The following is a 19,975-nucleotide window of genomic DNA, read 5'->3' on the forward strand; positions in this document are numbered from 1 at the left end:
ATCATTGCAAGCCATCTTGGGAGATGCATCTACGTCCTCTGGGCTAGAAAAGCCCTCAAGGATCAAGAGCTATGGTGGCCGGAGGAGGGAGAACCCACGGGGGCGATTTCAACGTCGGCAACTCCACTTCTCGACCTTGTACCGTTGTGTACGGTGCTTCCCACAATGAATCACCACAACAGACGTGTAGAGGGGACTGAGGCGAGCAGGATTCCCTTTGGAATCGAGCCAATTGGTGGCCGGACGGTGAAGAAATCGGCCGGAGAAGGGAGATGGCGAAACGGGGGTCGGGAGAGAGGAGAGAGAAAACTTTCTGAAAATGGAAAGTTTGTATTTTCTGAAATATTTTCCCAAAAAATCCCATATATATCAAAATGAAAAATTTTTCCGACGGCCATAACTTCTTCATTCGAACTCCGATTTTCGTTTTCCACATATCCACGAACTCGTATCGACGCGCTCTACAATATTCGTGAAGGAAGTTATTACAGAATCTTAATGTATAAAAAGTCAACTCTTAAATCAAAGCTTTCTGAGCGAATAATTGCTCGAACTAATTTCCGCTCCACCCTTGAACCACGAAATAGCTCAACGAACACTTAATTAATTCCCGGAAACCATTAGAAATTAATAACGAATTTCCGGGGTCTTACAAATAGGGGCTAGACGCCGCCCGGACGTTACTTATGCTTGATGACTTTATGTTTATAACTCCCCAACCAAGAAGCTCCTCTTACTTGGGGACTTCGGAGACTTGTAGATACCTCTACTAGCAAGGCTATTTTCTATGTCACCAAGCATAAGTAACACCCTCTTAGGAGGGTCCACAAGCCAGGGTGGGGCCCAACCGAGACATGCTTCACGTAGCCGGATGTCCAAGCTACGTCATGGTAGTCGGAAGCGGCCAATACCTCGCCGGGAAGTCACCTTCCCAGCCTTGCCAAGTTACCTTCACAAGCATGTTTTCTAAAGACTAGAATAGTGGGTTTAGCATCCCACATGAAAGAAAATGTAAAGTGGAGGGGTTCCTTTACCTATAAAAGGGACCCCTCCTCACACTTAGAATCCATCCCATTAAATCTCATGTAAACCTCTTGGGCCGCAAGGCCCAACACACATAGTTAAGCTTTCAAGTGGACGTAGTCTCCTGCTAAAGCGGGAGACGAACCACTATACTTCTTGTGTCTTCCCCCTCTCTCTCTCTCTCTCTCTCACTTAATTAGATCCCCACGGATCCAAACATTAACAAATAGGTTCTTCGTCTAGCTTCACCATCTCACTTCGCCACCTTGCTTCTCCGATCTCATCGATGCCTTGCTTCTTTGCCCAGCTTCACCGCGTCACTTCTCCGATCTCAATACGAATCTAGATATCGATCTAGATCTCTTCTCCCTCTCTCTCTCATTTACTATTCAAAATTCCAGTTTGAATGAGAATTTCAAATTCATCGTCTTGATTGATTTCGATTTCGATCTCGATCTCAATCTTGATCTGTTATCTCTCTCTCTCTCTCTCTCTCTCTCTCTCTCTCTCTCTCCATTTCTATGTTTATCTGTCTCTTTATTGATTGTTATCTTCCTCTATTAATATGTTTAGGGACATTTTCGTCAAGTAATAGGCCGCACGGGGTTTGGGCATTGCGCATGGGTCAGAAACAATACTGCAAGGGAAATATAAAAAATAGGCCTGTTAATGGTAAATACTGGACTAAAAGTGTAGTTAGTGGTAATTTGCTAAAAAAAAAAAATGTTATCAATAGGTTGAGATAAATTCATTAATAGTATAATGTTATAATTATAATAACTCAATTCGCATGTGATTAGATCAGGCATAATTGCAGACTTTGATACGAGAACGCGATACATATACAAATGAAATTATAAAAAATTTGGTTTGAGGTTTATTGGTTTGGTTTTATTTAGGGTCACCATAATAAGAACACAAATTTTAGTCGTTTGGTACTCCGGTTTAGTGTTAATCTGATAACATGATAAAAACCATTAACATAAGGGTAAGTTCTTGTCTAATATATTAGAAATCTTAATGCATCTCTCTAATTCATTGTAATTTCATGTCCTACTCTCAATTTTCAAAAATAAAAAGGTACCTGGATTTGGAACTCAGCCTAACTGGGAGGCTCAACCCCATGCCCAGTTCCATTTATTATATTAATAGTAAAATTTTGCAACGGAGGGATATAAAACCTGAACCCTGTGCTACATCAGAATAATTACAATAATCCTCTTAAAAATTTGTGTGTTTCTTATGTAACTCTTAAGTTTATAAGATTTTGTGAGTTAAGAGTTATTTTCTTAAAAATTTTAATGAGTTTTAAGGTTCAACATGAAACTTATTGATTCAGTTTTTATTTTAACATCATCAACATGTTAGCTTAACGGTTAATTATCGTATGCTAGGATAAATATACAATACAATATGAGAAAGTGTTTGCTAGGCCTAGACATGGGACGGTAGATGGGTCGAGTTATTCAACACAGTCAAGTTGAGGAGTTTATGCGACAAACATTAGAAAACACAAACACAACGATAATGTCCCACCAAACACAAATTGTCACGGAAGAAGGATTGTGCCGAATACAAGTCCAAGTCGTCTCCACACTCCAGTTGATGGTTGTAGGTTTGGAGCTTTATCATGAAGAACATGACACTTTCTTGTTATTGTGGCCGGTATTAATGGATTGAAACCCCACTCGATCCTGTCACTTCTTTTGCTTTCTGAAATTGGAGACATGAAGAATACCAGAGCATACCAAGAAGAGTGGTGCAGAATGCTGCTCCTTCATATCCATGGATAGCAAGCAAACCCACATCGAAAAAAAGCAGAGAAAAGGGGACCATGTTATCATAGATTCTGTACCAGTCTACTAGATTACAAGAAAAAGTCTAGCTCAAAGTAAAAAGGACGATAAGCATTCTCTCAGTGCCAAGGAAGGAAGAAGAAGAAAAAATTGAGCTTCAAGGGTGATTGACTTGCAAGCCCATGTCTATTCATAAAGATCAGCTCAATGCTCCACTAGGTTTGTGATCGATCGCTATCATTCTTGTCATTTGAAATGGACTGAAAAGTGAAGCCAAATTTTGGCACGGTGGGTGGTCTATATTTTGGGGTTGGCAGGTTTTTTCAATACCTAATTCCTGAAGTTCTCAGGCTAGTAGGGTCAGGAACAACCAGCCCTGACTTGAAAAATTAACGGATTAAAGTTGAACTCTGTAGACATGAGAAGATAGTTGATTGAGAAAATTGTTGAGAGTGAGTTACACTTTATCCCTTAACTTTACGATTTAAGCTTCTGGTTAATTACTTTTTCTGTTAATGTACAAAAGCATGTCCTAAAATCTATTCTTAATTGTCAAACTACAAACATTTTCTCCCAGGTTCATACTTCTTAGCAACATCTTGAAACACAACTTTTTCTTGCATTTCAAGCTTGGTATCAATATCTCATATTCATATTTGAACCCCAGAATCCCAAATGAGATGACCTTAAAGTCAGAATGTAATAGATTGATTAATATCTCTGAAAGTATAATCTGTAAAAATGATATATAGAAAAATTAACAAAAATTAAATAAAATAGAGCAATATCATTCATGTAGCCATGTCTCCAAGGCCCACAAACATCCTATATTTTGCCTAGTCAAGACAAAAGGTAAGCATGTTTGATGGTTAAAAGAAATGAGAAAGGAATCCACAAACAAGGCATAAGATTTGTGCTTGTTTACATCATATCCCTAAGCAATAGCTACCTCCTACTGCTTCTCCTCTGTTAGTGAGTTTACATCATTAACATTTCATTGTGGGGGAATCCATTGAAGTATTAGAATCCATTGAAGTATTATATTGGAAACTTTTAAATGATCTCAACAGGTCTACTTGAACCTACCTCTCCCTAGTTTCAACTGGACCAACCACCGTAAAATATTCCAATGGTGATCTTTTACTAAAAAGAGCAAAAATATACTCATGATGTGATGAAGCACAGATGCTTTCAAAGCTGGAAACAGAACCTAATGATTATAGATAAGCTGAGATTATTCAAATACCGCATTATTTATGGAGCTTAATCTAGCATTATGAAGCCATATTTCAATCTCGCTCGTGCCATGATGCAAGTTAGATTTGAACACATAAATTATTTAACATTGATTAAACCAACGTGTCACAGCTCACCGACAGAGTATCTAACTGTATAGATAGGTTTTGAGGTTTCCATCATTTAATATTCGAGTGCCATTTTTTCTGGTGTCAAAGTCACGTGCAGGAATCACTGAAAGGTTCGAAAACCAAAGGTGAGGTGAGTGAAGGGCGTGTGTAGACCTCATGGCCGTTGCTTTTTACGTAGAGGACAAGCATAGGCAGCCGCTCACTCTCATTGACTTGTCATCTTTCTTATGGTTTAAGCTTCTTCATACTCGCCATTTCTTTTTTCGACTATGATTGATTGCCAAGAACAACCATTGCTTGTGCGTCTTTCATGGTCTACTTATTTGACAATTTTCTTTGATTGATGTTTGATGGGTGGTATCATGCCTTATTAAGGCTTGTGATAAGGCTATTTAGTTCGTTGAAGGATCAAAGTTGAGATTTTACAATGCAGAAATTTAAATTAACATTCATCACATAACGTCATTGAATTATTGAAATGAATAGTCTACTCTAATATCATGATAGAAATTGAGGCATCCAATTTATTACAAAGAGGCGGAAAGACGCAAGATCTTAATATATATAATTGTCTAACATCAAGTTTTTGATATAGTTCTACGTTCTTCATCAGACATTTTGATATGGTTCTACGTTCTTCATCAGACTTTTAGTAACCAAACAAACAAGACTAGAAACTAGAGAGCAACATATGAATTCTCTGGGGATACCCTCCATGATTGACATAGTAGTTATCAAATACAGTACAGAATCTTAATGACTTTTACTCACTTAACATACTCAAGAAACACAGACCAGTGTTTTTTTTCTTTTCTGCAGCTATCATTTTCTACTCGATGGGGGTGAGTTCTTTTTCTGCAGCTATCATTTTCTACTCGATGGGGGTGATAGGTCCCACGAATGTTTCTCAAATGGTCCAATTTAATCACTTCAAGTGAAATAATTTGTTTAGAAATCATCATCAATAATTCATCATAACCAAGTTGTGGAAGAGAATCAAAGAGAAGAAGGGTTAATGATAAGGTCAGCAAGCTAAGCCAATGCCCGTGATTTAGCCATTCTTGGATAAATAGTACAAGCTGTGATAAAACATTGTATGTAATCCATTGCCATATCCTTTTTTTTTTTTTTTTTTGAAGCAAACCTCGCAAATGCGAGGTAAAAGATTTATTAAAATTAAAGAGAAATACAAGTAAATATTTTACACTCCCCAGATGTAAAGTACTACGAAAGAGGAACGACAGACAACTTCCTGCCTTCCAAAACAAAAAAACTCATCTAAAATGAAAATTAAGGAGACCCAACTTATCTCTTAAACAAAATTGATTAATGAAGCTTGGAGATGAATCAAACCAAGTAAAGCCCGTACCTGAAGCGCCAAAATTGGCCAAAGCATCAGCCACCTGGTTTCCTTCATGAAAAATATGTGAACAACGAAATTGCATCATTGAAATGCGATGCACACAATTTTTCCATGCCACCTGTAATTGCCAAGGTACTATCTGAGGAGAGCAGAGAAAATTCAGAATTAGGGACCAGTCAACTTCAAGCCAAATATGCTTCCAATCACGAACCCATTCAAGCTCGATTGCCTTGATCATTGTCATAACCTCCGCAGCAATGGAACTAGGAATGTCAAGGGATGATGAAAAAGCACCGACAACCTCCCCATGGAAATCACGAAAAACTCCACCATAACCTAACTGATCCTCCCCTCGATTCCAAGCACCATCCATTGCCATAGCCTAACTTGAAGCACTTTCTGCCAAGTTCTGCTGTCCTAGAACTTCTGAAGATCAAAATAATCAGGTTATTACTTTTACAAGTGGTTGATATATATATAAACAATATCATCCGACATATTTTAAACAATATAATCCGACATATTTTGACTACTAGGTGAATTTTCAGTGAGAATATTTATGTAATTAATTTAGGAAAAATTTTACAAACAGTACACCAAGTAAATGCCACTAATAATTTCTATACATAAAGTTCCAAACTGAACATTTTGGTACATGGACTTTTGAGCCTGACCCACTATGTAGACACGACGTCAATGACGCTGTTAAATGTTTTATTAAAAAAAAAAGAACTGAGGGCATAATAGACATTTTGGTGTCAAATTAATGGCGTCATTGACGTCGTGTACTGATAGTGGGTCGAGTTTCAAATTTCGTGTACCGAAATGATTGGTTTGGAACTTTATGTATAAGAATTATTAGTGGCTTTTACTTGGTGTACTGTTTGTGAAATTTTCCCTTTAATTTATGTGTTATTTGAACTTGTAGGCTGGTGACAAGAAATATTGTCTACCATTATTTGCTGAGCTGTGGGCTATATATATATATATATATATATATATATATATTAAGGAAGGCTACAATAAGAAGACAGGGCACCAATTATTCTCATCTTTTCAATTGTATAGATTGAAGAGAAGGATTAAAATAGATAACAAAGACCAAGGTGAGATCTGGAATGGATTCCCTTCTGATCGTCTTAATTTCCCAGTCTTGATTGTAGTTTTCCCTGTTGCTTAGCACATAAGCCAACTCCAAAATAGTTAAAATAAAGTGCAGATAGTAACAAAAGTGAGAGCTAGCCATGAACATGGACTTGGAAGCAAGGGAAAAGAAGGAGATTGAGAGAGAGGACGTGGAAGAAGAGACCATTGAATCCGATGGTTCACTGGGGAGAATTGAGGCATGGACCGAGCAGCTGACAGTAAGGGGAGTCATTGCAAGCACAGTGATTGGAACGGTGTACAGTGTGATAGTCATGAAGCTAAACCTGACAACTGGGATTACTCCTAACCTCAATGTCTCTGCTGCTCTTCTCGCTTTCGTGTTCATCAGGACATGGACAAACCTGCTCTCGAAAGCTGGATATGTATCGAAACCCTTCACTAGGCAAGAGAACACTATGATACAAACATGTGCAGTTGCATGTTATAGTATTGCTGTTTCAGGTATTTGAAATCTTCTTTTAGTTAATTCACTTCTCTTTTCTTCTTATTTGGAGATATATAAATGTGGGTTCACTTTTTATTAATATTTCTTAAACATGCAGGTGGATTTGGATCTTATCTCTTGGGATTAAACAGGAAGACATATGAGTTATCAGGGGTAAATACTGAGGGAAACTCTGCAAGTGCTGTAAAGGAACCTGCGCTTGGTTGGATGACTGGCTTTCTTTTCCTAGTTTGCTTTGTTGGACTTTTTGTCTTAATTCCTCTTAGGAAGGTAATAGTCAATAGTCTTTTGTTTCAATTTCTTATCATAAAAAGAATTGAGAGCTTCTCTTTTATTTATGAAATTTTCATCTCTTCACATGCAGGTAATGATAGTGGACTTGAAATTGACTTATCCAAGTGGTTTGGCAACCGCTGTTCTTATCAATGGTTTCCATACTCAAGGAGATAAGATGGCCAAGTAAACATCTTTCGACAGCTCCTTTCGAACTTTCGCTTCTTAGAATCAAACCTCAACTAGTATTATAATCATTTTCAGGAAGCAAGTCCACGGGTTCATGAAGTACTTTTCGGTCAGCTTCGTATGGGGATTTTTCAAGTGGTTTTATGAGGCCTCAGAAAACTGTGGATTCTCGCAATTCCCCACATTCGGATTGAAAGCTTGGAAAAACACGTATGGATTTTCGAGTAATTTTCTGTCTTGTACTAGGCGTTACTGTTCTTACTGACCTTTTGTAATTTGTCTTCTGAATGGCAGATTCTACTTTGATTTTAGCATGACTTTTGTTGGAGCAGGCATGATATGCTCCCATCTAGTGAACCTGTCTTTGCTTCTTGGAGCTGTGCTCTCTTTTGGAGTAATGTGGCCACTAATTGGTCAGCTTAAAGGAAATTGGTTCCCTGAGAGTTTAGAGGAACATGATATGAAGAGTTTATATGGTTACAAGGTCTTGTCTCACTCATTATCTATATACTTTTTTCATTTTTTTTCTTTTCATTTTTATCTTTCATCTCATTACTCATAGTCATCTACTAACTGTTTTTCCACGATCCCTTTCTCAGGTATTTCTATCTGTTTCTCTAATCCTTGGTGATGGTCTTTACAATTTCATCAAGATAATGTTGTCAACCATTGTTAATATTCATGAAAGATTGAAAAACAGGAACCGTACAGGTATTATGAATTGTTTCGAGTTTCCTCTACTGATACTGATTTAGTAACTCTTCACCTACCGGGATTTAGTTGAATCTTTGTTAGCGGTGCTCATCGAGACACAGTAAAATAGTGACACTAATGGATACATTCTTCTCACTGCAGATGAGGATGGCAAGTTGAATCCCATTGAAGAGAAGCAAAATGAAATATTTATAAGAGAAAAAATTCCAATGTGGGTTGGAGTTGCTGGATATGTTTTCTTCTCCATCGTTTCTATTATAGCGATCCCCATGATGTTCCCCGAACTCAAATGGTATTATGTAGTCGTAGCCTACATGCTTGCTCCATCCCTTGCCTTCTGCAATGCTTATGGGGCTGGTCTTACTGACATAAACATGGCCTACAATTATGGAAAAGTTGCTCTTTTTTTGCTAGCGGCATTAACAGGGAAAGAACACGGCGTGGCGGCAGGGCTAGCCGGATGTGGTGTCGTAAAATCGGTTTGTTCCGTGGCTTGTAATCTGATGCAAGATCTCAAGACAGCGCATCTAACTTTCACCTCTCCTAGAGCAATGTTTGTGAGCCAAGCCATTGGCACCCTAATAGGCTGTTTAACAGCTCCTCTCAGTTTCCTCTTGTTCTACAAGGCATTTGACGTGGGAAACCCAAATGGAGAATTCAAAGCTCCTTATGCCTTGATCTACAGAAACATGGCAATTCTAGGTGTTGAAGGCTTCTCGGCTCTGCCTCGGCATTGCGTGCAGCTCTGTTATGGATTCTTTGCTTTTGCAGTGATGGTCAACCTAATTAGAGATTTTTCACCGCCAAAGATTGGGAAGTGGATGCCGCTACCTATGGTCATGGGTGTGCCATTTCTAGTCGGGGCGTACTTTGCCATTGATATGTTCACGGGGAGTGTTATCGTATTTGCATGGCACAGGCTTGACAGCAAGATTGCTGGGATGATGGTTCCTGTTGTTGCTTCTGGTTTAATTTGTGGAGAAGGGCTGTGGACTCTTCCTGCTTCAGTTCTTGCTCTGGCCAAAGTAAAACCCCCCATCTGCATGAAATTTTTGGGTTCCTAGAGTAGGCTTTATAAATTTGGTCACTGAGAAAGCGGCAACAACACTAAAGCGATATACATGAAGGGTCGAATTGTATCAAATTTTTATCTCATACTAGACAGTAATAAAAGTTCACCTTGTCACTATCCACTTTGGTCGGTGATTGACCACCACCTAGCACTATTAATCAAAATCTTTTCCATTTTGTTTGATGGGGTACACAGTAGTTGATGCAATTAAATTGATAAAGAAAAAGATTCCGAGGAAAAATCGAAGAGAATGAGTTTGAGATTTTGGAATATCCACCACCAAGCAATCCCGATGAAATGCAGGTATTTCGGGGTACAGATATGACATCGGAAATAGAAAAGGAAGAAGCAAATGTTTAAATGAACCTTATCCTAAAAAACCTTCTCTGATTCTGTAGATAAAAATGCTATTCAACGCATCCAGAGTTTACAATATACATATTTTATTTGAACAAGCCGTTGTTGATACAAAAATTATACATCACTCGGAGCAAAATTAAGAAATTGGTGGTAAATTAAAGGAAAAGAAAATCACCCAGTTATAATACCTGCCAGAACATCACTCTTACTCCGTGCATAAATTGTGTAAACTAGACGGATTGCATCAAGCCATCCATCAAGGAAGTCCCATGAATCAGCAATCTACAGGTTGATGAAAATTCACATTAGAAGGCACACTCTTTCTATACAAAATGAAATGCTTTTGGTTCTCTTTTTATGTACTTCACATTACAACAGCAGAATTACAATGATGTGTTGACAGTTGACATCATTAGAGAACCAAAGAAAAGCTTGCACTGTATAATCATCACTTATACTAGAGCAGAAAGAATATTTTGGAGCTGGTCTTGTAAAACAGAAGATATAAGAGCGATAAGAATTGAATGCATGAAAGACCAACTGAATAGTGAAGCTAACATGTTAACTACATCCTAATTGATTATCTGTTGCTAAAACCAAGGCCTATCACCTAAAATTAGTATGATCATCTTCTTCTTCTTTTTAATTTTTAATTTTTATTTTAAATATTTAATCAAAGTTGCTCGCTTTGACCAGCCATGATGCAATATTAATTCTCACAAAAAATGAACAGGATTGACTTATTTATAGATAGGACCAGAAATGGAATAAAGATCTACCCTATTTGTAGGAACTCAAACACCGTTGAATTCAAAGTGATAATGACATGCAAAAGTCGATATGGCTTTCTCTATCTGAATAAAGATTTAACTTTTTAAGTAACAAAAGGTGAGATCTTACCAGATAGACGGGTCCATGAATTGTATCAATGCAAAGTCCTGCACCAGGTGGTAAAGTCAGATCACCACATGCTGAAACAGAAACGATATCTGGAATATTAACTTTTATAGCTGTATCTCCTGATCTTCCAGAGCCACTTAGGGGTATGTGCTTTTGGTCACCTTTGCTGATCTGCTGAAGGGATATAGATAGGGTTTAGGTGTGCAGGTAACTTTCTTTTCTTAATACACTAAAAATAAATAGAGAATTATGAATCAAAATAAAGAATTACCTGTTGAAGCCCTTCATGGTTCAAAATAAATTGTGATCGTTTCCAATCACTGTGAGGTGCAATTGGTTTCCCTACTGGTGGTGCAGTAAGATATCCAACTTTAAGATATGGCAGAGGAAGCTGTAACAAAGGTTACCATCATAAATAAAACTTCAAAAACAGGTGAGAAAGAAACATTTACTGATAATGAAAAACTACATTGGGTAAGGATTTAAAATGAACAGGTCCAAGTATCGGGGATCAGAATAATCAAATAAGAACCAGTTCTCACAGACAATAGCAAGAGACCAATTTAATAACTGATAAAAAAAAGATTAATATAAAAGAGTAAAAACTTCATTGAATAGATTGGTATTAATGCTTACCATGGATCTCACCAGCCGCAGAGCACTAGTGTAAACCTGAAAGTAATTCGCATCACAAAAAAGCTTAGCATAAGAACTACATATCCTTAAATATCAAAACCAGACTAACACAGAGACATTGAAATGAACTGGTGCTATTAATATTTATGATGACATATTCTACCTAGTTGCATGAAACTTTGAAACTATGAAGCAGGTGCTCATGTCAATATCAGCTTAGCTAAAGTTGATTGAAGAAAAGGATGAGATGCTTACATTGTAATTTGGTTTCAGAGCATGAGCAGCTGCAATGTAGATAGCTGATTGACTGTATAACTCATTAGGTGAAACTTCTTTGGGATTTCCAGATCCCCCAGTTCTTAGTGTATCCTCCGCCAATCCATACTGAAAGAAAGAGTAATACCAATTTGGTAAATCAACAACTTGGATGAGATTATTAGATAAGAGGAATAGTGATGTCTTGTTATCCTATAGTGCAAACTAAGAAGCTGTTTGATAAAATAAAAAGCGCATTATCCAAAGCTAGAAAGGATAACTCAAACTTACCAATACAGTTCCAAGGTTGTAAATTGCTCGATGGAAATCAAATTGCAACTGAATAGCTGCCCGGAACTGCATCAGAAGAAAGCGAAATTAGTCAGTATAAAAAATAAGGGACTTAGATATGAAATTAATTTGTTAGTTCCCTCCACATTTATCTAACCATTCTGATGTCTTGAAACAATATCCTACCTTACTGATTGCACTTTTTACGATCGATTGCTTTTCTCGTGCAGGCACAATTGCGCTGAGTTCCTAAATTGCATAATCACATATAAGAAATCAGAATGGAGTGAATATCACAAAACATAAATACATGTAGAGGAAGACAAAAGTCAGTTAAGAACTTAAGAAGGCATGCTAACAAAACTTAAGATACCTGCAGAGCAAGTCCCCAGTTGTTAAGTGCCTGAAATATATATGACATGGAGTTAGTATTAGGGAACGAAGGAAACAAATACATTTTTTCATTCATCAAATCAGAAGGGTTTTATAACAATTTCTCTTAGAAATCATAGAATGGAATAAGTCTAATTTAATGATTTTTGAGTCATACCTGGGGACTGTTCCAGTTCAGCAGGACAGCTTTTTCATAATTTTTTGTGGCCTGCACATCAAATTGAGAAGGTAAAAACCATTTCACTTATTTGACACTTTTTTATAGAATAAATTCAAGCTATGATGTGAAGAACAAATAAGCCCATGTGATACTAGCACCATCATATATAAGTTTTAAGCTCACAACGGTCACCTTCTCCTGACTCCCAACATCATAATAAATGAGAGAGCATATATGAAAACAGCAGAGTGTTCATCTACAATATTTACTAATGTATTTTGAACAGTATATTTGGAATCCAAATTCAGAGTTGTCAAAATAGGTATTAAAAAACTAACTAGGGCAGTAATAATTTTTATAAGACAGTGCACATAATAGAAGTCTACAATCTTGTGAGGCTCAAGTACTGAAATTTCACTCTAACCTGCTTCCATAGTTCTTCAGCTTCCTTTGTACGACCACGCATTTTTGCTCGATCAGAGATTGCAATAGCCCAATTATAGAAAGCCTGGAGAGTAATGATGACATTATTGTCACATGTCAGATGAATAAGACAATTAAAAGCTCATCTACCTATATATAGACACCAATGTATCTGCTAGGTGTTAGCTTTCTAAAGTCCTATCTTATCCCTTTTCAAACGCTAATATAACTAGCTATATTAATAAGGGTATGCAAACATACATCATGAAGTGTTGGGCACAGATGGGTAGCCTCGTCATATTTTTTGCAAGCCTCCTCAAGCAAAGCATCTTTAGAAGGAGATGTAGAATCAGGACTAACGTTATCTGCACTTTCCTGCATGGCAAATGAGGACCATTAGAGTCTTAGACAAAGTTAATTTGCTCTAACGCACTAAACAGTGAGACAAACCATTCTTAAAATTAAGAACTTCTGGTTGAAATTTTAAAGCGAAAGAATAACTAGATACTGTTTCTATTAGAAAAGTATACAAGAGTCACAAGACAGTATTTCATACCTGCAGAACCAGCGCCCAATTGTATAGTGCATCATAATCATCTGGATTTCTCTCTATTGCACTAGCATACCTACAGAATTCAAATGCAAGTTACAATTTTGTAAAACCAAGACTTCAAATTAAAGAAAAACGTTCTGGTTGCAAACATCACTCAGTTACACACTAAAAAGTAGACTGTGTGATTACGTACATTGCTAACACTTTGAGCTTTGTTTTCAGAAGTAAACTAATATATTAAACTGTTACGAGCCAACATGAAAAGTAACAAGGAAGCAATAAAAGGACAGTACCTCTTGGCAGCAAAAGTAAGGACCCGTTGGCGAGATCGACCATCATCATCGGTGCCTGTGACACTATTGATCAACTCCATTGCAGCATTGTTGTGCTCTTGTTGTTGATGATGTGGGGTTTCTTCACTGATGCATTCAAAGCCACAATGTGAATAAATGGTATAACAAAGAAAACCAAGTCATCCACCAGAATCATTCAATGCCCAGTTTTCATCTTTCTTCTCCTCCAGAGTCCAGACACAAATATCAAAGCTAGAACTGATCATTTTCGTCGAAAAAGAAGACCTTGAAAATGCATCACACCCAATTTTGAAGTTGAAAGCTAAATCGTTCTATGTACAAACCTAAACTTAAAAATTTCAAACACAAAGATTGTAAATTGGAACAATATGAACCAATTTTGAAGCTCAACAAACACAATTAGATCAGCAGAAATGTATACAACACAGAAGGAAATGAATATGATGCGAACCTGTGGCTGTAACTGTAAGGCGAGCTAGATTCATTAGCAGTCTCATTTCCTTGGTCATTTTTCAAGCCATTAAGCAACTCCCTCATTGTGAACGTACGGCTCCCTTCGTCGTCTTTCTTCAGCTCAGGCCGCGAAGTCCCTTCGGAACTGGATTGGATCGGCGTCGTGGTTTCTTTGGCATCCTCCACCGTCGGATCTGCAGCTTCGATCACCACCGCTTCGGGTCGGGGTTGTAGTTCCGGTTTAGATTCAGGCTCTGGCGCTGGTGCTGGTTCGGCATCGGGCACGAGGACTGTTTGCGATTCGGGTTGGGCTTCCGGATTTGTAGTCGGGTCGGGTTGGAGTCCGTTTTGGGACGGAGGGTCTTCGGCGGGTGTGGACATTGTGAGAGATCGGAAAAGCGCTCAGATTTGTAAGACTGATCCGACTGAGTGAGAGACAAGAGAGGAAGGGAAGAATCACAAGTTTAAAACCAAAGCAGCTTCAGGAGGAGGAGAAAAGTATAAACGGACTTACGTCCACCTCATTAACACCGTTAAAAACAAATTAATACGTAACTATTTCCTCTTTAAGCTAAAGTGGAAATCAGTAAAGACATTTTTCTCTACGAGTCTCAAGTTCAAGTCTTCTACAGTTCTACCACTCTCAATCTTCATGTGATCAGGACACAAAGGTTTTAGTTTTGCGATCATGATGATGAGATTTCAAGTTCAAATCTCTCATTTTTTAAGACAAAAAAGAAAGTTATTATATAATTGCGACTAAGACTCAGTTGATGAGGTTTCAAAAGAATTTTTTTTATTACAATAATAAATGAGATCTCAAGTTCAAATCTCTCATTTTTCAAGATTAAAATATATGATTCACTTAAAAAAATTTAAAAAAAAAAAGAATAAAGAACTTTGCGAGTGCCAAGTGATTTACCAACATTTACCGACACTATACTATGATTTAGTTAATAATAGGTTGCAGTAAAAGAAGATTTGTTGTGGTGAGGGAGGGTGAGTGGTAAAAGTTTCGTTAGTATAAGACCTCTTAGTTGCCTCTAGGTTTCATTTTGCAATCTATATATCCCCCATATATATCTGAAATGGCTGACAATGTACTTGTTGGAAGCATATAAAAGCCTTTGGAGTATCTTATTGAATTGGTGAAGGGCACAAATCAGGTTGAAAGCCTGCAAGGATATGTAAGCATGGTTATTTAAGTCTCAACCAGAGTCTCATACAAAGCATATCCAAACGCAAACGCATGGTTATTTACTAAATGTCAAGTGTTAACACCACTCTGAAGAGCCCCCAGTCAGAATGCTCGGAATTACTAAATCTGCCTTTGCTGCCACAATCACTCCGATGAGCATCAGAGTGCGGGCAACACATTATAAATCCCATAATTTTAGTTCAATACAGAAATTGCTTTTTAAGCAGTGTGAAAGTGGCCTTGAGATCCCTTCGTTTGAATGGGAACCTCAAATGGTGCAATAACAACTAAAATGAAAAGGGAGCGGGGAATCTGGGAACAAATGAGAGAGCAAAGAAAACCAAACCCCCTCGCAGTAGTTCTCTAAATCTTGTCATGAAGGGTTACCACCAAATCATGAGCATCGTCTAAAAGCTTCCAAACATCCAGACAGCCAGCCATGCTATTGCACTCCCTCATGATCTCTTCCATGCTGCTGTACTTCTCTACTATCAGCTTCCTTCGCTGCAGCACACATGCCGCTATTGCATACAGCAAGAGATCGTCAGTGGGCGGGGCTCTCAACCTCATCCTCCCCCAAGCAGACTTGGCAATTCCCGCCCTGATTGCAGCCTGATCTGCCCACATTACCTCCCAGAGGCAAAGTGTTTGCTCAAAGCTCAACTCCCTCCTGAAGAGAACCACTACCATTCTATACACAAAAAAGCAATCCTCTGCTTGAAGCTTCTCCAGGTGTCTATAGAGAGTAACATCTTTGCCCTTGATAATCTTCGAAATAATGCTAAGCTGCCTCCGAATCCCAGCCTCATCCAGCCGGAAGTTATGCCGAGCCTTTTTCATAAAACCCACAAAGCACCAGAAGGCTTCATCGTCCTCTTCCATCACTGAGATGATAGGAGTAAGTAGATCACTCATCCCTTGGCAGTAACCAATTTCAGGATCATACAGAGCATAGGCTTCCAGGATTGCAACCAGGCGAGCAGCATGAAAAATCCTGCATGGCTCCAAGTGTTCATAATCCTTCATCCCGACATTCTCAGCTAATCGATGTGCCTTGATCTCTGAGACATCAGCCTGAGAGGGTGAATATATTATCCATTCATCATTCGCACGCACAGCATCAAGGCGGATGATTCTCTGCCATGTGGCATAATCTTCTGCTGTGTAGGATTTGCGCCTGTTTTCTGTATTGGAGACAGAGGAGTTTTCCTTAGCATTGTCATCAACACAATTCTCTTCAGTTCCTTCAGTAGCAAGTAAAGGTCGAGTGATATCAGCATCTTCAGATGAATCAGAATCAGTTGATTCTGTGTCACCTGCAGAGGCATCTTCACAGGTGACTCCACTCTTCTCACCATCTCCTTCGCATGATTCAGACATCTGAACAGCTTGATGGCTGGCAGCGTATTTTGTATCCTCAGGCAATTTGCTTCCTGCCTCAGTTGAAAATGATTCCCTGGAACTTGTAACATCCCCTGGGCCAGTGGAATCTACAACTTGACTAAACTCCCCACTGCCCTCATTGCTACTGTTTCCAGAAGTTTCTTTTAACTTAAAGCTCTTTTCGCTTTGTGTTAAAAGTCTCCGGCATTGTCTCCGCAAGTCCTCATATTCTCTTCTGCATTACAAATAGAAAAAAGAATGTTGACAAGGTGAGGAACGAAAACACACAGAAACAAGCAAGGAGAGGGGAGCTGACAGGGAACATGACATAGAAAAATTTAATCGGGATCACAAATGCACACAAAGGATGAGGACAAAGAACTGAATGACAATACCTTTTCTGAGTTTTTACAGATTCTCTTTCTTCCTTAGAACTGTTCACGTCATAGCTGTTGATCGAAAGAAAATCAATGTCAATACATCAGCAAAGATCAACCAGCAGTGAAAAAGGACAGCCAAAAATTTTGAGCTCATGAGAGAGAGAGAGAGAGCACATTTTGCGAAGTCCATTTTTCTCAGATACTACTACAGCATTAAGGTTCCACTTTTCTTTATACCAAACTAGAATTACAGTCCCAACTATTGGTACCCTCACAGCAAGAAAACTAAGCTGGACAAGTAATGAAAAAACACAATAAATTAATAATGCAAGTGAAATTACCTATTATTACCAAATACCATTCACCGAATGCAGATTTCTATGACCAAATGCATGAGCATTAATCCTCTAAAGAATAAATGAAATGGTTAAACATACTGTGGTTCTCCGTTGCTCCCTAGTATACCAAATCTTTGGCACTTACGAAATTCACAGGAACCAAGTTAAAACCAAAATGGTGATTATAAACCCATGTGCATGTATTCCCAAGCACTCAGAAAATACAAGATAGAACACAACAGATTAGACTAGATAATTTAACTGGTTGAGAGATGAAAAGCCGATCATTATTCAAGATCAAAACCAGCAAAGATCCATAAATCAAGTATTCCACAGAACTAGAAAAAGTAGCGGTAACCAGTCCTTAAAACATAGGTAAATCTTTCTCAAATAATCTGTCCAGAACACACAACTAAACACTACAACTAAATCAAGTATCGGTAAAATACTTACACTCCAAGGAGGAAAGGCCACACTTCAGCTCGTATACTTGGATCAACACCCTGCATTGTAAAATAATTAATTAATAACCAACAGTTGTAGCACTTAAGTTCCAAATACTGAAAGCCAATTTTGACACTTAAAAGAGAAAACAAGAAAGAAAAAAGTCAATAACATACTCCACTGCGAACTTTTTTTAAGAACTTGACACCACCATCAGTAAGTTTCCCTTCTGGTGTAAAGAAACTTTTCCATTGTTTAGGTAGAAGTGCGTGTTTTTTTCTCCTTCGCGACCAGGGTGATTTAAGACTGCCCCTGAGAAAATAGCAAAACAAAACGTATTAGTTTTCACGTTTCACCAGGAGAGGATATTAAGACAAACACAACCAACAATCCAAAGTGGTATACAGAGCACCTACAAATATATGTGAGGTGCAATTCATCTATAGAGAGAGAGAGAGAGAACAAATTTGGACAATACAACATGAACAGAATATCCATGATGAAGCATATGTTTATATGAATCAGTGACAATGAAATGGAATAAGGATTTTAGGAAACATTATAACACTGAATTTGACCTCTTATAATGCTTAATGCCAAGACACAGTTCAAGCTCATTCATGGAAAAGCAAAAACCAATAATGAGAGAATCTGAAGCCTACAAAGAGAGTATCGGAGGGAACCCTAGCGAAAACTAGCTGAAGAAGACATTTTTGGACACAAAGGAACTTCCAGATCGGGATCTAGGAGGGCAATACCAAACAAAAAAGATTAAAAGCTAAATAACTCTGTTGGCTGCTTAGAACATTTGGCAACCGAAACAAAAATCCGAGCTTTCCTTTCAAATCAATACAAATTTGTAAATAAAGGGACGGAATTTAATGTTTGGGGAAGAAGACAGATGATGGAACAGTGAAAACTCACCGATCAGTGGAAACTGGTGAGGAAGACGAAGAAGCAACGACTAACAAAACCGATCGCAAATGAATCCACGACGACGATGACGGTGAGGACGAATTTGACGACGTCGGAGATGAAGTAGAAGAAGTGTGACTTCTTCTTAGGGCTCTCATTAAGGGTTTCTGTTCCGTAAGCATATCTCTATGTATCTGTAATCTAATCTCTCTCTCTCTCTCTACCTATATCTCTCTCTGTATCTTAAGCTCTTAAACAATAATCTTAGGGTTTCCGGTTCACAACAAATTTGCGAGATTCGATTTTACCTAGAGTAGACGACAGTGGCGGCCAAGGCGATTCCGGCCATGGCCGTGACGGCGACGGCTAATCCGACATTGGAGGGAGCAGTCCAAGCCCAGAAGCCGGTTCCGGTTCCGCCACCAACGCCGCCGCCGATAAGCGAGGCACTCCTCCCGCCGCCGGTGCTGCTACCCTCCGCGAACACGATCCATTGCCGACGATCATCACCGCCGAGGGGCATCAATGAGGGAATCCGATGAGGCCTGGTCTCTCAGTTATTTACTGCTTCTTCTTCACAATCGCGATTGGGTTCTCACTCCTTTAACCGAAACTGAAACCCTTTTTTGCTCCTAACTGCTTTTCTTTTCTCTTCTTTTAGAGCTTTCGCTCTCTTTCCATGAAAGGCAGAAATTATTAAAAAATAAATAAATAAATCGGATATTATTTTCGTTGGGATATTATCTCCATCTCTCTCTCTTTCAGGTGAGAATGTGAGATAGTGGGGAGGAGACTGGGAATGTACATCGAACACTTGGGGAGGATCCGGATCCGGGTTCTACATATGCGACCAACCCGGCCCAATTGAAAACTACTACTACAGAATTAAAATAAAATAAAAAACTATACATCGAGTGAGACAGAGAACCAAATTAGATGCTAGAGGATGATTATTTGCAACACAATACCGTCATAATGCGCATCAACACATATAAGTTTAATTGCAATGTAAAAACACAACGTTTTTTTCAAAGGAAATATGTCCATTGTACAAAATAGCAGACATTCATAAAATCCTCTCACATTCCAAACTTAGAATTTTTAATATCGTGGTAAATGCTTACAATCACTTTAACAACAGTGTTTACGTAATTTAATTTTACATGATAC

At 38.3% G+C, this 19,975-nt stretch overlaps 3 protein-coding genes across 7 annotated transcripts; 1 reads left to right on the forward strand and 2 right to left on the reverse strand.

Moving 5' to 3' along the window:
• Positions 1 to 6,522: 6,522 nt before the first annotated feature.
• LOC112176707 (metal-nicotianamine transporter YSL1) lies at positions 6,523 to 9,526 on the forward strand. 3 transcript variants are annotated; one of them, XM_024314765.2, is made up of 8 exons: positions 6,523 to 6,655; positions 6,769 to 7,157; positions 7,259 to 7,431; positions 7,526 to 7,620; positions 7,699 to 7,833; positions 7,918 to 8,107; positions 8,223 to 8,334; positions 8,479 to 9,526. In XM_024314765.2, exons 2-8 carry the CDS (start codon positions 6,794 to 6,796, stop codon positions 9,399 to 9,401), a joined length of 1,992 nt encoding a protein of 663 aa, XP_024170533.1. In that variant the 5' UTR covers positions 6,523 to 6,655; positions 6,769 to 6,793; the 3' UTR covers positions 9,402 to 9,526. The 3 variants fall into 3 exon arrangements, with proteins under 3 accessions (XP_024170533.1, XP_024170532.1, XP_024170531.1); XM_024314764.2 differs by having other exon boundaries at positions 6,545 to 6,655; positions 6,753 to 7,157; XM_024314763.2 differs by having other exon boundaries at positions 6,565 to 7,157.
• Positions 9,527 to 9,782: 256 nt separating this feature from the next.
• Positions 9,783 to 14,655, reverse strand: LOC112176709 (protein HLB1). Of its 2 annotated transcripts, none has more exons than XM_024314767.2 (14): positions 14,146 to 14,655; positions 13,674 to 13,799; positions 13,384 to 13,453; positions 13,089 to 13,202; positions 12,829 to 12,912; positions 12,402 to 12,452; positions 12,225 to 12,254; positions 12,038 to 12,100; positions 11,852 to 11,917; positions 11,561 to 11,689; positions 11,306 to 11,341; positions 10,941 to 11,060; positions 10,670 to 10,840; positions 9,783 to 10,051 (listed from the first exon to the last, which is right to left on the reverse strand). In XM_024314767.2, exons 1-14 carry the CDS (start codon positions 14,526 to 14,528, stop codon positions 9,941 to 9,943), a joined length of 1,554 nt encoding a protein of 517 aa, XP_024170535.1. In that variant the 5' UTR covers positions 14,529 to 14,655; the 3' UTR covers positions 9,783 to 9,940. The 2 variants fall into 2 exon arrangements, with proteins under 2 accessions (XP_024170535.1, XP_024170534.1); XM_024314766.2 differs by having other exon boundaries at positions 10,670 to 10,843.
• A 724-nt stretch (positions 14,656 to 15,379) lies between these two features.
• On the reverse strand, positions 15,380 to 19,574 carry LOC112176567 (rab GTPase-activating protein 22). 2 transcript variants are annotated; one of them, XM_024314563.2, is made up of 5 exons: positions 19,114 to 19,574; positions 18,067 to 18,202; positions 17,900 to 17,949; positions 17,124 to 17,177; positions 15,380 to 16,963 (listed from the first exon to the last, which is right to left on the reverse strand). In XM_024314563.2, exons 1-5 carry the CDS (start codon positions 19,326 to 19,328, stop codon positions 15,709 to 15,711), a joined length of 1,710 nt encoding a protein of 569 aa, XP_024170331.1. In that variant the 5' UTR covers positions 19,329 to 19,574; the 3' UTR covers positions 15,380 to 15,708. The 2 variants fall into 2 exon arrangements, with proteins under 2 accessions (XP_024170331.1, XP_024170332.1); XM_024314564.2 differs by having other exon boundaries at positions 18,815 to 19,256.
• Between the last annotated feature and the right edge of the window lie 401 nt (positions 19,575 to 19,975).

This window comes from Rosa chinensis, chromosome 7, assembly GCF_002994745.2.
Source record: "Rosa chinensis cultivar Old Blush chromosome 7, RchiOBHm-V2, whole genome shotgun sequence".
Classification (NCBI taxonomy): domain Eukaryota; kingdom Viridiplantae; phylum Streptophyta; class Magnoliopsida; order Rosales; family Rosaceae; genus Rosa; species Rosa chinensis.